The sequence below is a fragment of the Pelmatolapia mariae genome, linkage group LG9 (assembly GCF_036321145.2).
Source record: "Pelmatolapia mariae isolate MD_Pm_ZW linkage group LG9, Pm_UMD_F_2, whole genome shotgun sequence".
In the NCBI taxonomy this organism is placed as follows: Eukaryota; Metazoa; Chordata; class Actinopteri; order Cichliformes; family Cichlidae; genus Pelmatolapia; species Pelmatolapia mariae.
This window is the reverse complement of record NC_086235.1, coordinates 1563443-1581739: the sequence shown is the minus strand read 5'-3', so window position 1 is coordinate 1581739 and position 18297 is coordinate 1563443. Positions and strand designations below refer to the sequence as shown.

Below are 18297 nucleotides of genomic sequence, written 5' to 3'. Positions count from 1 at the left end.
GCCTGCTGTTAACTTCATTACACAGAAAACTGATAGAAACTAACAGAGTTCATAAAGAATAAAGAGAAATGTGATGATTTAAAGCCTTTGAAGTACTTCAGATGATCTCTGTCCACTTATTTCCATTCATTCATTCTGTGGAAGCAGATTTCTCTTCTGTTGTATTAATCACACATTTAATCATATCACAATAGTTATAGTAATATCACTTTCTCACTTTAGTATAGTAAGAGCACTCCTGTCACCAGTTTGCATGCATGTGAGATGCTTTCACAGTGAGGCCATTGTAATGGGAGACGCTAAACAGATAGTGAGACTCCTTCTTCTCATAGAGGGAGGTAAATCTTTAGGTAGGGGTCCTATTGTAAAGTTGAAGACATTCAAATGTCCTGATGGAGGTGATGGCTAAGCAGAAAGCAAGGTCATAATTCTCTCTGTGAGGGAGAAGGTATAGCCCCCCCGTCAGATGGGCCAACATGTGAGAGTTGTGGAATATTCTTTGTTTTGGAAGGTATAAAAGAGTTCAGGGTGGTGTCCATCCTCAGAAAACTGTTTGGTGTTTGATGTGAACGCTTTTCTAGTCCATAGGACCCCAAAGCGCTTTACACTACATTCAGTCATTCACCCATTCACACACACATTCACACACTGGCGATAGCAAGCTACATTGTAGCCACAGCTGCCCTGGGGCGCACTGACAGAGGCGAGGCTGCCGAACACAGGCGCCACCGGGCCCCCTTTGGATGATGTGTGTATGTTTGTGTTGGACTGCTGTCTGTAAAGCAAACGCACATTTTGCTTTGGATTTCAGTGTCACACAGACTTTAAGGTGGAATGAAGGGTTGGAGAGTTTCACAGTGAATTATCCAGTGGAGGATTTTTCTTCTTCTTTGGAGGTTTGAAATGTGAACATTGTTCTGCTACAGTCAATGGACTAAACCAGAGAAGAAGAAAACAGACTTTACCATGAAGATCCTCAGTGTGGATCAGTATAATATCAGCCTGATGTCTGCAGTTTAGTGTCAGCACAACTTTCACATCATATTCATCTCAGCACAACTAAAACATGCTGACTGACCTCAGAGTTTCAAGTTTACATCCTGGACTCTCCAGGAAACCACACAGATGCTTCACTCCTGAATCCTGCAGCTTGTTGTTGAAGGCCAGGTCCAGCTCTCTCAGATGGGAGGGGTTGGACTTCAGCGCTGCTGCCAGATAATCACAGCTGATCTCTGACAAATCACAGCACCCCAATCTGCATAAAGAATGAAAGATGTAAGTTTATTAGACAAAGTGCTTGAAATCATTCAGTGTTTCATCATCTGTTCAGAGCTGAAGAAGGTTCAGAATGTAGAAGTTTAGAAAATGGAAACTCCAAACAGCTGAAGCCAACAGGAAGCAGCTTCAAACAAACACAACAAGAGAAAAAACTCTGAATGTTTCACATTAAAGTCGTACATTTCTAACAAGAGTATTTTAAAGACAGCGTCACTGATGATCATCTTCTGCTCAGTAAAACTTTGGTTTTCCACATGTGAGTGTTAATGATGCACAAAGGCTGTGAGTGCAAAGAGGGAGCGAGGAGGATGACAGAGAGATGGTACTAGAGCATCAAGAACCCAGCGAGGAAATGAGCAGAAGGATTTTGGAGCCTGTTGGATTGAAGCTTTCACAGAGACGTGTTTGACTGGACACCACCAGGACTTTTAATCCCAGGATCTGGATGAGCTTTCTGTCTTTATGGTCACAAATGATGCTGTAACTCTGTGACTGCCCTGGAACTGTCAGCAGTATGGTTACGTCCTTTTTATGTGATTTTCCGTACATTCATCTGCAGGCACACGCTGCCTCTGCTTCAGCTCTGTTTATAATGCACAAACTGCAGGAATCAAACTCAGACTGGCACATCTGAATCATGTCTGCTTACAAAGACAAGTTGAAACTCTTATCAGTATGTATCCTGTCCTACTGGGAGGGATCAAACTCTGGACCTTTGTTCTGGATCAGTGAAGGATGCTCAGAAATCCCTCCTGCTGCCTAAGCTTGAATATCATCAGCACTTTAACACTGAGCAGAGGGACGTGGAAAAGACCTTCAGCTCCATGAGAGGAAACAAGTCTCATGGACCCAATCATGTCTGTGCCCATTTACGCAGATCTATATAACAATAGAAAAAAAATAATTGTCAAGAATTCAGCCCACAACATTTGTACTCAGGTCTGAGTGTTCTAAAAGCCCTCTGATGAAAACATGAGGCTGGATTCTTGATTTGGCACTAACAGGACTCAGAGAGGCCGGCTAAATGGGGATCCTGTCCCATCAGGTCTGCTCCTCCCCAAAAGGATGCTGCTCTCGCCTTTTTTATTCATCCTGTATGTAAAAGTGTGAGAGCAGCCACAGTCCTTCATGGTTTTATTCAAACTCATCTCATAATGAACACACACACTTTGTAGTAATAATCAGTACTTTTACTTTTTCTGAGGTTAGCTTCAGGTTAGTCATTTAGCATTTCTCCAGTTTTTTACCCTGAGTCACAGAGCGTCACATGATGTGACAGAAGCTGATTGGTCAGCTGCAGTGATGGTGGTGGAGCAGCATTAATGATGATGCTGTAGAACAACAGGAACACGGGGATATCAGACTGTTAGTGGGTTGAGTCATTCCTGCTGCACTGTTTGTCCTTCTTATTGAAGTGACCTGCTGAGAGCTCACACTGGTCTCTGTAGAAATGATGTCAGTCTGACTCGTCACATGTTTGGAGGCGTGTTTGATGTTTGCTCTTCTGGAAACTCTCAGTATCAAATATGGAAGATGCAAAGGAGACACGCTTCAGTCTGTATGGACCTGTTTCTGTAGCTGCCACCATCATTCTACATGTTTGTACATCAGCTTATCAAATCCTGTCTGCTGTTAAAGTCTTTATTTATTACTCTTCACCTGCTTCACTGTCACTGTGTGGGCGGAGCTGCCGATGCCCCGCCCACACAGACACAGGTCCTCTCTGGAGCTAAACTTCTCTCTTTTTTCTTCTTCAGTACCTGCAGCCACGGAGCCTCACAGCCATTAGCACACCCATACCTGAACAGCTAGCATTACAGAGCATGTCATGTGGTCTTAGTTTGTAAATCTGCAATAATTTCTGGTCCAAACTGTTTCTGTTTCACAGATTGCTGTGTGCCGTGACCTTTAACCTGCTAAAGTGAGTCAGCTCTGGATTATTCATTGTTGTGTCTGATACTTAGGAAAGCTCGGCAGGCCAGTCAGCACCCTGTGGAAGGCCTCATGTGGGCCGCGGGCCATATTTGAATATCACTGTTTGAAATGTGAACATTGATCTGCTGCAGTCTAAACCAGAGAAGAAGAAAACAGACTTTACCATGAAGATCCTCAGCATGGATCAGTATGACATCAGCCTGATGTCTGCAGTTTAGTGTCAGCACAACTTTCGCATCATACTCCTCTCAGCACAACTAAAACACGGTGACTGACCTGAGAGTTTCAAATCGACATCGTGGATTCTCCAGAAGAACACACAGCTGCTTCACCCCTGAATCCTGCAGCTTGTAATTTCCACTCAGGTCCAGCTCTCTTGGATACGAGGGGTTGGACTTCACCGCTGCTGCCAGATAATCACAGCTGATCTGTGAGAAACTGCAGCCCTTCAATCTGTGTAAAGAATGAAAGATGTAAGTTTATTAGTAGGGGTGGGAATTAAATACATTAATTGCGATTAAATCATTCAAAACAAAAAAATGCATTAAAAAAAGTTTAATACATTCAATCGCACTTTGCATTCCACGCAAAGGGGAACTTTTCTCAATGCACAATTTCCTGGTATACTCATTATACTGATGCACACATCAGAGCTAAAAACATTGAAGAAAGTTCATTGCTAGGACTGATCGGAGGCAAATTTCATTTCAAAAGACTACCCGACAGAATGCTTGATAAAAGAGTGGTTTTGTGCAAACTGTACAAAAAGGAGTTTGCATACCACCAAAGCTCTTCAACCTTACTGTACCATGTATGTGAAGCTTCTCAGTCATCCAGGTCATCGTAGTCTAAGGAGTTTGGAAAGAAAAGCGTCTGGACTTCTTTAAGTTGCTTGAAGACGTTTCACCTCTCATCCGAGAAGCTTCTTCGGTTCAAGGGTCAAATGGTGGAGAGTCCCAGATTTAAACCCCGTGGGAGTATACCCCCAAAGAGGGACAAAAGGACCCCCTGATGATCATCTACCTAATCACATGAGCCAAGGTGTGAAAAAGGGTGTGGGTCACAATCAGCCAGGGTTTCGGGTAAGCACATTGTGAAACCTAGCTCCACCCTATCATGTGATTTCCTGAGGTCAGATGGCCCAGGGTGTGAGTGGACATTAAGGCGTCTGGGAAGGAATCTCAAAACTGGATTATAGATGGCAGACAGTTTGCCTTTCCCGGACTGCGCTGTGCACATTGAAGAGAATGGCAACCTCAACACCGAAGTTTACTGGAAGCCCACACACACAGACCAGTACCTCCTCTTTGACTCCCATCACCCTCTGGAACACAAACTTGGAGTTTGTGACCCTACACCACCGGGCAGAACATGTTCCCTCTAAGCCTGAAGGGAAAAAGAAGGAACACACACATTTAAAGGAAGCACTTAAAACATGCGGTTATCCTAATTGGGCGTTTATAAAGTCAGCAAAGATGCACAGAAAAGAAGATCAGACACCAGCGAGGGAGGATAAGAAAGACAGACGCAACAACATTGTCATCCCCTATGTAGCCGGTGTATCAGAGAAACTCAGGAGAGTTTTCTCCAAACACAACATACCGGTGTACTTCAGACTCAGCAACACACTCAGACAGAAACTGGTTCACCCGAAAGACAAAACTCCAAAACACAAACTTAACAATGTGGTGTATGCTGTACAGTTTTGAGATTCCTTCCCAGACGCCTTAATGCCCACTCACATCCTGGGCCATCTGACCTCAGGAAATCACATGATAGGGTGGGGCCAGGTTTCACAATGAGCTCACCTGAAACCCTGGCTGATTGTGACCCACACCCATTTTCACACCTTGGCTCATGTGATTAGGTAGAGGATCATCAGGGGGTCCTTTTGTCCCTCTTTGGGGGGATACTCCCACTGGGTTTAAATCTGGGACTCTCCATCATTTGACCCTTGAACTGAAGAAGCTGAGAAGATGCAGAGGTGAAACATCTTCAAGCAACCTAAAGAAGTCCAGACGCTTTTCTTTCCAAGCTCCTTAGACATACTGTACCATCTAAATGCAAAACATGTTGCAGAGAGCATAGAAATTGTAGGAGCTGTTAGCGCCAGCAGTCTGAGTGCCAACAAAAGGTGTTGGCAGCCCAAACTTGATGAAATGGTCGGCTTCAGGCCCAAAATTAGTAAGTCAAGATCGGACAAACTTACAATTTTTTTCGCAAATGGATTGCTTTAGACTGTAGACTATCAGTATCACTATCACTATCAGTGGTAGAAGATAGGGGCTTAGAAAATGGGTTACAGATTCAGAGGAGGAAGACCTGTGTAACAGGGCCCTGAGTTTGTACAAATCAATCAATCAATCAATCTTTATTTATAAAGCACTTTTCATACAAAAAAAAAAATGTAGCACAAAGTGCTTTACATGGTTAAAATCAGAATCTACTATCAGAGACAGACTGCCCGCTGCAGTGGTGGTCCAGACGAGCAGGGACCCACACACAGCTGTGTGTCCTGGCCCGCAAGCATTTGAGTCTGCCCAATTTTGGCAAGGGATATTTTTTTTTGTTTCTCTGTTTTGAATTTAAATGCAGTTTAAATGCTTTTTTCCCCCCCAGAAATTAAAAGAGCTTGAGTTTACAATATACATGTCCATGTAGCCCTTTTTTCATTCTGTCACCCACTAAAACCTTTTTAAATAAAAAAAAAACCCACAACAACATTTGCTCTTTGGGGCAAATTTTCTTGTGCGATTAAGTGTGATTGATCAAGATTAGTGAATTACAAAGCCTCTAATTACCAAGATTATTTTTTTAAATTTAGTCCCACCCCTATTTATTAGACAAAGTGTGAGCTTGAAATCATTCAGTGTTTCATCATCTGTTCAGAGCTGAAGAAGGTTCAGAATGTAGAAGTTTAGAAAATGGAAACTCCAAACAGCTGAAGCCAACAGAAAGCAGCTTCAAACAAACACAACAAGAGAAAAAACTCTGAATGTTTCACATTAAAGTCGTACATTTATCATAAAAACAGGAAAAAGACTTGAAAAGTCGTGATTTTCATTCAAGGAACCACATGGCTTCACTTTTAAAGGTCAAGTGTGAAAGAAATGGACATATTTGTCCAACAACACCTTTTCCCAGTAACAATATTAAAGCAGACAAACTACAAGCTCATTTTCATTCCAACAAGTCATCTTCTGACCTGGACTAACAACACTGGTCTCTATGTGCAGCTGGCTGTGAGGCTCAGGGAGCGTCTACAAAGTGCAACACTGAAAGAACATCACACACTAATTTGCTTCCATCACTTTCACACAAACATGAGCTGTCATTATTCATATTCCTGCTCATCTGGATTCACACGGAGCCTCTGTTCTTTATTTACTCATTGCCATGGTGAATCACAGTATTGAGGCTCCATAACTCAGACTGAGCATGCTCAGAGCTGATTGACCTGACTCTGATCAGCTGATCTGAAACAGGAAACTCTGCTATATGTACATTATTACATCTACACCTGAATCACAACACTCAGAACACTCCAACAGGCGCATCAGCTGTGCAACACTCACACAAATATATCAACTGTCTTTAATATTTAGGCACGTAGATCATTTATGTGTGTCAGCTCTTCTTACATTTTACCACCAACACGTTTCAAAAGGAGCAGCTTTTACTTTGAAGGCCAGCTGTCTCCTTTTCTTGTTTTCATAGTTGATAATGGAACAAGTCGATGCTTCAGTGTGTTGAATTGTGTTACACAAAAATAAGAAAAGTTTTCAGGTTGTTCAGGGAGAATCGAGCGTTGAAGAATGAATTCACACGTCAATAAACATTTTCATCAGCACAAGCAGGACAATGAAAGCAGGAAATACCCCAAACTGCCATTTCTCATTCTACAACTTCAACAACTGCACATGAATTAAACTTAATACACAGACCCACAGTCTCTGGTTGCTCTGAAATCTCACTGACAGCCAATAGAAAGAAAGAAAAGTCCAGACTGACAGTCTCTGTGGGGTTAGGCAGTGAACTGCTCACGCTGCGTTCAAGTGCATCACAAACTATTGGAATTGGTTCCAACTTTGTGAAGCAGATTTCTTCTCAGCTGCTGTTTTGAACATTTCCTCATGAACTGTATTAAACTCTGTAAATGAACTGAGAACTATTTCTACATTTGAAACTATGGATTCATTTTCCCGTTCACTTCTGTACGTTAGTGTATAAATGAATGTTAGACTGGGCTCCATGGAAACACTTGGACTGGTCTCAGCTGCTTTTTTGCTGTAGTCAGTCCAACAGAGTCCTTTCTCTTCTCCAGGTTCTGTTTGAAATCCTCTCACAGAGCCTGAATCTGCTTTGTTGTCATGTTTGGGCCTGTGTCCGGCTGCTCTGTGTTCCTCTGCTTTAACACACACCTCACCACAGCAGCTGTGGGGGTCATCTCTGTAGCAGCCATATCAGCTTCTGATACATGAACATCATCACAGCTCCTAACTTCACCTTTATTAGCTTTGACATTCATGTCTTTCTTTTCTCCCTGTTTCCACACAAGCTCAAAGTCTCTGCAGCCTGTTTTTAATCTGCTATCATCAGATCTTCAACAGCCTCATTCACATCCCTCACACACTCTACAGCCTCATCAGTACTGACTTCATCTTCACTGACTGATGGAGCACAACATGAACCTGTGGAGGCTGAAAAACTGTCCTGTCAAACATCTCCCCGTCACCACTCCACTTCTGTCAGCCATTAAATGAACCCTGCTCAAGTCTGTCACTTCTATTTGGAGCCAAAAGAAAAAACTGTTGTTCAGTCGTTTGGAAAGACACAACATTTCTGAAAGCACTCAAACTTCTTCATGTTTGTCTTCAGACACATCCTGAACATTTAGGAACTAAAGAAAGTTTCAAACATCAATCAAAGATCTGAAATATAGAAAAACAACAACAGCCGCAGTCAGTGAACTCACCTCAGAGTCTCCAGTCGACAGTTTGGACTCTCCAGTCCAGCACACAGAAGCTTCACTGCTGAATCCTGCAGCTTGTTTCCACTCATGTCCAGCTCTGTCAGATGGGAGGGGTTGGACTTCAGGGCTGAGGCCACAACTTCCCAGTGAGACTCTGATAGTCGACACCGAGTCAGTCTGTGATTATAGAAAATATAAAATGTGTTATTATAAAAGCAGAAAATCTGCATTATAAACACAGAATGAATTTATATCAAGACAAAACAGATTGAGGTCATAATTGGATTAACATCTGCTCTTCACATTTGTGCTTCAGCTCTTCTTACTGTGTTTGACATGACACAATGATTCATGTTCTCTCAGACCTGTAGACTTTTAATGAGAAGCTTTGCTTTGCTTTAATCTGCAGATGAAAGCGGGAAGATGGCATCACACTTAAGTTGGGCTAAGGAGCTTAGAAAGAAAAGCGTCTGGACTTCTTGAGTTGCTTGAAGACGTTTCACCTCTCATCCGAGAAGCTTCTTCAGTTCTAAGGATCAGTGGTGGAGAGTCCCAGATTTAAACCTAGTGGGAGTTTCCCCCCCAAATGGGGACAAAGGACCCCCTGATGATCCTCTACCTAATCACATGAGCCAAGGTGTGAAAGCGGGTGTGGGTCCTAATCAGCCATTAAATCGGCTTGTGGCACTCCTTCAACAGTGCAGTACCCTCACGAGGGGCGACCAGTATTTCAGGCAGGTTTGATTTTCTTGCAACCATACAATTTGTGTTTGTGTGCCAGTGGCATAAAAAATGGACTTGTCCCAGTTAATTGTGAAACCAGAGAGTTGTCCAAATTTGTTAATGAGATGAAGCAGGGGAGGCAAAGAGAGCACAGGATATACCTACAATATCAGAGCTGCTTCTAACTGCAATGGCCAGAGGATCCATAGCTAATCTTTTAATTGTCTGGCAAGTAATTTATGGGGTTTATCTCCCAACTCCAAGTGTCTTTGTTTCAGTTTAATAATATCGCTTCCGACTTGGGTTCCCAAAATATGATTGTATTCAAGTTTTAGTTTTAGAATAGCATTAGATATGTCCTCAGTATTAGATTGGCGAAGTGCCTCCTCTAATGTTGATAATTCAGACTCAATTTGGGACAGACGAATTAATCTAGTCTTTTTCAAAAATGTTTGAAAGGAGATGATCTTGCCACGCAATACTGCCTTAAATGATTGCCAAAGAGTGGAGTCAGAGACCTCACCGTTGTCGTTGTGTTTTAAGAAATCTGAAATCTCAGTAGAAACATAAGTGGAAAAAGTTTTGTCTGACAGAAGGGTAGAATTAAATTTCCAATTGAAAATTCGAGGCTGTAAATTAAAATCTATTTTCATGGAAAGTGGGGCATGGTCAGAAATCAAGATTTGATGATAAGCAGAGCTGATAATACTGGGTAATAGTCTAGAATCTGTAACAAAGCAATCTATTCTGGTAAAGCTACAATGTACAGGTGAAAAAAAGGAATATTGCCTATCATTTGGATCCTCCAAACGTCTACCATGTTGTGTGATTTTACCAGTTTGTTCAGAACTGCCATGGATCTAGTAGTGTGGGCTATTTTTGTAGATGATCTATCCAAAACAGGATCAAAACAGCAGTTAAAATCGCCACCAATTATTATATTAGACATGTTATAATCAGAAATTAGGTCAAATATTTTGGAAAAGAAATCAGGACAGTCAAAATTAGGGGGATAAATATTTAACAAAACCAGTGGAAAAGAGTTAATGGACCCAGAGACTAAAATAAATCTCCCACCCAGATCAGTAACAACGGATTCAAATATAAATGGAGTGGTTTTCCGTATAAGTATAGCAACACCTCTGGCCTTAGATGTGAAAGTGGACTGGTAGACCTGCGACACCCAATTTGCTCTTAAACGTCTCTGTTCATTGGAGTAAATATGAGTTTCCTGAAGAAAAATTATGTCAGAAGATAAATGCTTCAAATGTGACATAACCTTCCCACATTGCAAAGCTCTGCCTAAGCCCTTGCAATTCCAGGATGTAAAAGTCAAACGACATGTTCCTAATCCAATAGCACTGTTACCCCGCATCTAAATGTGAGGTGATATGACATATGGACTGGTGAAAAATAATACAAAGGACTGGCATAACAACAGTTAAACAAAATAAACAACAAGAACACAGAACCACACCCCCCAAAAAGAAAAAGGCCGCAAAAAAGAATAAGAACCACTGCGGCCCATCCCAGCGTGCATTAAGGGGACTGCCGGGAAGAGGAGCACAAAAAAACACAAAAAAGAAAGAGAGAAAAAAACAAACTTCGGATCCAGCAGCTCCGCACCAGACTGATTGACTTTTGATTAATCAAAACAATAGTTACACCCATAAATCGACTGAATGGGTAAAAAAAAAGACGCCAGCATATAAAATAACTTATTTATGTCCAAAATTGTAATATAAACGTTCTCAGTACTTCACGATAGAGAAAAGTTTCAAGACGTCGTAGCAACAACTACAAAAAAAAAAAAAAAGAAAGATAGAAAACCATCACCACGGATGCATTTAAAAGATGACTGAACGAATCGCGACTCTCACTATAGGAAGAGAAGAGTGAGAATGTTCAACAATACAGCCGCATCAACAGCATGAACAAATATATTACCAGGTCACGATAACAGTGAGTCCGCAAACCGTTCAGCTTCAGCGGGAGACTTGAACGTGTTGGTGACGTTGTTGTGAACTACCTGAAGCTGGGCCGGGTAGCGCAGACTACACGTCGCTCTGGAAGCGCAAAGCTTTTTCCTGACCGTATTGAAGGCCATACGCTGCGCAACGACCTCCGCAATGTAGTCGGAAGATGGACAGTCTCTCTCCATCGCAGTTCAACGGTGCACGTTGGCGTGCCAGACGCAGGACGTGCCGCACGTTGGTTTTGGTCTAAGGGTGCGGTGTGCCCTCTCCACCTTTATAAAGTTAATAAAGTTGTCTTTCCCCAACACATCCAGCAGCAGAGATGAAACAAAGTCCACTGGCTTACCACCCTTAGCACCTTCCTTCACTCCCACAATCCTGATGTTGGCCCGACGCAAGCGCGCCTCCATCTGGCCTAACTTGTCACGCAGGTTGTCGGTGGCCGCCATTAGTTCCTTCAAGCATACAAACACGGCCGTCCATTGTAGTAAGCGACTCATCGATAACATCTAGATGCTGTTCGGATGACCGGATATCTGCCTGGAGCTTAGACAGAGTTGACTCAACTGTGTCAAGGCGGGTCTCCATAGACGTTTTTAGGCTAGCGATAGCTGCTAATATCGCGTCGGTGCTGGCAGAGTTTTCAGCTACTGCTTTCTGGCAGTGTATTGCGTCTTTTTTAGGCGGCATGTTGTCCAGTCTTTATCGTAGTCGATGCAGAGCAGTGGTGCTGTTGAGTAGTTAAGTAAAGAAGCAGGGTGTTGCGTTAATTGTTGGAAAATAGGAGGAAAAGTGCGGAGCTGAGAAGAGTGCATCCTACTCCATCAGTGTACACGAGCGCCCCCTCCAACTGTGCTCTCTTACTGCCAACAGTGTGACAAACTGAGTGAAAAGACACTGCTGACATCTGGACTGAACATGTGTCAAATATGTGAGCTAACGCTGATGTAAAGTAAAGTAAAATTTTATTTGTATAGCACCTTTCAGGACAAAAATCACAAAGTGCTTCACAGAAAAGCTAAAACAGAAAAACAGAAATCAGCCAAAAGGAAGTTTAAAAAGATGGGTTTTTAGCTGTTTTTTAAATGAAACCACTAAGTCCACAGATCTCAGGCTTAAAGGAAGGGAGTTCCAGAGTCTGGGGGCCACAGTTACAAACACTCTATCGCCTTTCGTTTTCAGCCTCGTATGTTGGACGACCAGCAAGCCCTGATCACATGACATGACCTCAGGGACCTGCTGGGATGTACTGATGTAAAAGATCTCTGATATAGGTTGGTGCTTGGCCATGCAGAGCCCCGAATGTCAAAGTCAAAATCTTGAAATGGATTCTGAATTTTATGGGGAGCCAGTGCAACTGGATCAGCAGGAATGTAACGTGAGAGTATTTAGAAGATTTGCTCAGAAGTTTTGCAGCAGCATTCTGAACAACTTGCAAATAATCCACAGAGGCTTTACTTAAACAAGTGAACAAAGAATTAAAATAATCCAAACGAGATGAGACAAATGCATGGATGACCATTTCTAGTTCTGAGCGTGAAACAATGGGACTCAGCTTAGCAATATTTTTTAAATGATAAAAACAGGAGCGAACCAATAAATTAGCATGAGTGTCCAAAGTCAGAGCTGAGTCAAAAGTTACACCAAGGTTCCTGACAGAAGGTTTGGCAAATGTAGCGAGAGGGCCTAAGTTTTCCATAACCATAGGTACAAATTTTTTGGGAGCACAAACAAGGACTTCAGTTTTCTCCTCATTTAGCTGAAGAAAGTTATCAGCCATCCTTCCCCTAATGGAATCTAAGCACCTATGCAAAATCTGTAGTTTGAAAACATCTCGGGGCTTGAAGGAGATATACAACTGAATATCAAATGCATAGCAGTGATAAGAAATATCTTTAAAAGTGCTCAATAAGTACTGAAGAGGGAGTATATACAGCAAAAACAATAAAGGCCCCAAAACAGAGCCCTGTGGCACACCATATTCAAGAGAAGTAGAAGAGGACCTGTATTTAGAATTAGCCACATAAAAAGATAGATCACACAGATAAGATGCCAACCAGTCCAAAGCAGACCCTGATATACCCACCCAATGTCTCAGCCTATCTAGCAAAATGTGATGGTCAACAGTATCAAAGGCAGAGGTCGGGTCCAACATCAGCAGGACAGAGCATTCTCCTGCATCATAATTCATCAGGATGTCACTGGAGACTCTAATAAGTACAGTTTCAGTAGAGTGTGGTCTACGAAAACCAGACTGGAATTTATCCAGAATGCTTTATTCATCCAGAGCAGCTATAAGCTGCTTAGCAACAACCTTTTCTAAAATCTTAGCAATGAATGGTAATTTTGAAATTGGTCTGTAGCTGCTAAGAAGAGAAGCATCAAGCTTAGGGTTTTGTAACAGTGGGTGAATGACAGCATTCTTACAATAAACAGGGACCTGACCAGAAATCAATGAAGTATTGATAACTGTAAGCACACAGGGACCGATAGACTGAAAGACATTTTTAAACAAAGATCCAGGTAAAATATCAAGAGAGCAGGAGGATGCTCTCATCGAATTAACTAATTTGACCAGCTCAGGTAAGGACACAGGTAAAAACCTTTCTAAAATAACAGGCCTAGGTGGGGTTGGAGCAGACAAGAGAGACACAGAAGGAGGGATATTGTTCCTGACATTACTAACTTTTTCAACAAAGAAAGAAAGAAAATTTTCACAATCTTCATTCGAGGTAATTGAAACAGCAGGTGGAGCAGGAGCAACAATATCACTAATGGTGTCAAAAAGTACCTTGGGGTTACCTCTGCTCTTTGATACTAGATCTGAGAAATAGGCACCCCTCGCATCACGAACTGAAATGTTAAATGCAACTAAAAGGTCCTTTAAGTGAAGGAGATGAAAGTGTAAACGGGTTTTCTTCCATAGTCGCTCAACTTTACAAATATTGTCTAAAATAGAGAGACAAGAGTTATTAAAAAGATTTGTTAGTAAATCAACATCGTTATAAGGAGGTAAAAATAACTTAAAAGCATCCAAAAATTTAACAGCAGTAGAGGAATTTATGATGCGAGAGCTAACCACATAACGAACAGGAGAGATGGACAGATGGAAAGACAAATTAATAGAATACAGTGACGGTCCGAAATAAAAATGTCCTCAGAACAAATAAAATCAATGTTCAAACCTAAAGTAAAAACGAGGTCCAAAGTGTGTCCTTTAGTGTGTGTGGGACCAGACACATGCTGTGTAAAATGGAAAGAGTCCATGAGGCTAAGAAAACCTCTGGCAAAGTGGTCAGAGTCATCATCAATGTGTATATTAAAATCCCCGACTATAGCCAGTCTGGACAGTGGAGGATAAGAAGTCACTAAAATCCTTTAAAAACAGGCTATTGATGCCAGGTGGACAATACACCACAGCACAATAAAGCGGATCTTTATTTCCAACTCTAACCAGCTGTAGTTCAAACGATGAAAAGTGTCCGACCATTACTGAACGACAGTGAAACTGGTGTCCAAACACCGCAGCAAGACCTCCACCGCCACCGGACATCCGAGGCTGGCTGATGAAGGAATACCCACTCGGACAAAGTTCGATGAGGGATGTATAGTCACCATCACGCTGCCAGGTTTCAGTTAGAAATAAAAACTTCAGTTTTTTCACAGCAGGACATGGGTTCACTCTCATTCCTGCTGCTTCTCCTAATGAGGAATGACCGATTTCTGTTTCTGACTCCATTTCCTCTTTATTGGAGATTATGTATCGGAATTTCAGGAGCAGGACCACGCCTCCATCGCCCTGATGTTTTCTATCCCTCCTTTCATTAAATGCTCAAGCAAGTCGGCACTGGGATGCCTGGTTCTTCCCTATCCACCATTCGCAAACACAGCAGCAAGCTTCCTACCACCAAACTCCCAGTTTCTCAGCGAAGATGCAAGCAAAAAAAAGAAAAACAAAAAAGGCACTGAGTTGCCAGTTCTGTTTTCCTCCGTAGCAAATGCAGTACAGAGTTGCCAGGTTCCCAGCCTCTTTCCTCCTTCACAAAATTCTGCAGCAAACCTCGGCACCGAGTTGCCAGGTTCCCAGCCACTCATCCCTCCTTCGCAAATTCTGCAGCTAACCTCGGCACCGAGTTGCCAGGTTCCTTTATCCTCATTTGCAAAGGCAGCAGCAAGTTTTTTGACCATCGGGTTGCCAGGTTCTCAGCAAAGCTTAAAAAAAAAAGGAAAAAAAGAAAAAAGGCACAGAGTTGCCAGTACTCCACCCCTCCGTAGCGAATGCAGCATGCTTTGCCACAGAGTTTCCAGATTCTCAGCCACTCATCCCTCCTCTTCTAAACTCTGCAGCAAACATCGACACCGAGTTGCCAGGAATTGTAAAGCACTTTGAGGGTCTCAAAAAGTGCTATATAAATGCAATCCATTATTAATTAATTAAATTAAACAGCACCGGGTTGCCAGGTTTTACTTCATCCCCCATTTGCAATGTAGCATCTAGCTTCCCTACTACTGAACTGCCAGTTTCTCTGCATCCATCATAGCAACAAGCAGCATGAGTCCTTCTAGCCCTGATACCAAGTTCTCATTTCTCATTTGCAAAACAGCCAGTTTCTCTGCATGGAAAAAAAAAAGAAGGCACTGGGTTGCCAGGTTTTTCCTTTATCCCTTATTTACAAAGCAGTCGCAAGCCTTCTACCCACGCCTTGCCAGTTTCCCTTCTCTCCATCCATCCTTCGCAAAATTTAGCAACACGCTTTCGCAGTACCAGGATGCTAGGTCGTTCCCTCATATCCAGTCGCACCAGCAAGCTTTTCTACGAACGAGTCGCCAGTTTCCCTTTCCCGCATCCCATATTGGCAAAATGCAGCAGCATGCTTTTGGCACCGGGATGGCAGGTTCTCTTCCTCTATCCCCCCTATGCAATACAGTAGCAAGCTTTGGCACCGGGATGCCTCCTTCTCTTCCCCTCCTATGCTAATACAGTAGCAAGCTAGGTTCTACTCGGCTTCTCTTTCTCCATGCCCCTATGCAAATGCAGTAGCAGCGTTGGCACCGGGATGCCAGCTTCTCTTCCTCTATCCCTCCTTTGCAAATACAGTAGCAAGCTTTGGCACCGGGATGCCAGCTTTTCTTCCTCTATCCCTCCTTTGCAAATACAGTAGCAAGCCTTGGCACCGAGTTGCCTGGTTCTTCTTTATCCCTCATTCGCATACTCAGCAGCAAGCTTTCTAATATAGAGTTGCCAGTTTCTCTGCATTTATCACAGCAAAAGCAGCAGTGAATCCTTCTACCGCTGGGACGCCAGCTTCTCCACATCTAGCCCTCATATGCTAAGCAGCAGATGTTCCTTTCAGCACCAAAACACTAGGTTCTCTATCTCTATTCCTTATTTGCAAATGCAGAAAATGTTCTTTGCACCGAGATGCCAGGTTCCTTTCCCCAAGCAGCTTACCTTTCCGTTACTGGAATGGCAGCTTCTGCCATCAATCACTCGCAAAAAAAACAAAACATTACTTTCACCATAGGGCTGTGCGATATGACAAAAATCTCATATCCCGATATTAAGAAATCTATCGTCGATATAACGATATAAATTACAAAAATGTAACATTTCCTGTAAATTCTGTGAATCTCGGGCATCTCGACTTGCGTGAAGTGTTTCCAGCTGGGCGTCGTGTACCTGGAGTCGAGTGTTTTAGCTGATGCATGGAACTATACATTTTTAGACATAAGTTGTAACGGCCACTGTTTTCTTTGTAAGTATTTATTACACAGCATGCTGCGGAGAAAAGTCTGTTCTAACGTTTGAGTCTAAGGTTTATTTTTTAGCACCTGGCGGCTCTTTTTTGCTTCTCATCCGTAAATACTCTTCATCTTTCACGTGACTCGTTTTATTTTGAAAAGCCTCAACAGGATCTTGAGCTTTATTGTGAAAGGTTTATGTGGAAAATAAACAAACGGACACGCCGTGGTTTTACCGTCGTTGTTGCTAACGAAAACGCATAAAAAACAAGCGCTTGTCCGTCCGTAGTGTGGTTATATTAAATATAAGAGAAAGAGAGAACTTTAAGAAATTAATATAACCACTACAGTGACCATCAAAATGATGAAAAAATATTGCCATAAACAGTTTATTTTGCGACACCACGAAACAAACGATAGCGTAAAATGAAACGATAGACGTTTTTCTATCGTCATCCGATATATATCGTTATATCGAACAGCCCTATTTCACCAGGATGCCAGTTTCTCCGTTTCGTCCAGTCTTCCACAAGATGTAGCAGCAAACTGTTCCAGCACCAAGATACCAGTTTCTCTGCCATCTTTCCTGCCTTCGCAAAGCACTGACAAACCTTCGTGGCACTAGGATGCGAGGTTCTGTCCTCTATCGCTCCTTTTAAGAAATCAAAACTGCGCGGTGTGCATAATTCTTCATGGCATCCGTTCACTTCTCACGTGCTTTCGCAAGCAATATCTAGCATCCACCCTCGACACAATCATTTGAGACCGCTCCCTAAGCCGACTCACGGTTCTGACTACGTCTAAACAGCTCATCATCTCTCACGAAGTTCAGTGGACTCGCCCTCTGCTCTCTGACGATTTTGGGGGTTATTATTATAGAAGGTGACTTTCCTCTAATCAGTCTTTCCATTTTTCAACCCTTCCCAAACTGCTGCTGTCACTTCTGTTCATTTCAGAAATAAGCACAGTAGTTATCACTACCTTATCTGAAGTAATTAAACAGCTAAGCACCCCCTCTCCATCTTCTACTCAAAGACAAGCTCACTCAAGCCTTATGAACCTCCAAGCCTCACATCAAATCTCAAAATCCATCATACTTCTCTGTCAGTGCTTCAGTTCAAAGTTGAGCCATGTCAGTACCTGATCAAGGGTTCCCCTCATTCCCCTATCAAGATTTCCGTTGTTCTCAATTTCCTTTGACCTCTTCTCCTGCCATTCCTTCCTAATTGTCCAAGCTGATCCACTCCACTCCATGGAATCCTCAATGGTTGCAGCAGATGGCTACCCCTCCCTGAGCCTGGTTCTGCTGGAGGTTTCTTCCTATTAAAAGGGAGTTTTTCCTTCCCACGGTCGCCAAAGCGCTTGCTCATAGAGGGTCATACGATTATTGGGTTTTTTCTCTAGACATCATCGTAGGGTCTCGAGGCATCTGTCACCATGGTTTGGGGCCATTAAAATAAGTTGAATTGAAAATCGAATTATTCTCGCTGAGGTCGTCGACCCTCGTAACGCACAGTTATTACCATTTTCAGGGGATGCCTTCTTTGGGGATCTGCAAGGCCCAGGAGCCATCGCCAGTCCCCTTCGAGGCCTTCCCCAAACCGCAGCTCAATTCATGTCAAAGCATTCACTTTTACCTACTAAAACGCTGTCAAGCTTAAAATGAGGACG

At 42.7% G+C, this 18297-nt stretch overlaps 2 protein-coding genes across 6 annotated transcripts in view; both read right to left on the bottom strand.

Annotated features, from left to right (window-relative positions):
* The window catches only part of LOC134634091 (serine/threonine-protein kinase Nek7-like), a 214400-nt gene that overhangs the window by 97198 nt on the left and 98905 nt on the right, over positions 1 to 18297 (bottom strand). The window lies entirely within an intron of this gene.
* The window catches only part of LOC134634088 (NACHT, LRR and PYD domains-containing protein 12-like), a 245424-nt gene that overhangs the window by 221244 nt on the left and 5883 nt on the right, over positions 1 to 18297 (bottom strand). For 2 of the 4 annotated variants that reach the window (XM_063483151.1, XM_063483153.1), the window contains exons 5-7: positions 8189 to 8362; positions 3490 to 3666; positions 1079 to 1255 (exon numbers count right to left, since the gene is read on the bottom strand). In XM_063483151.1, the coding sequence (XP_063339221.1) occupies positions 1079 to 1255; positions 3490 to 3666; positions 8189 to 8362 (528 nt within the window). The remainder of the gene's footprint in view (positions 1 to 1078; positions 1256 to 3489; positions 3667 to 8188; positions 8363 to 18297) is intronic. The other 2 variants (XM_065471633.1, XM_063483150.1) reach the window with 1 other exon arrangement.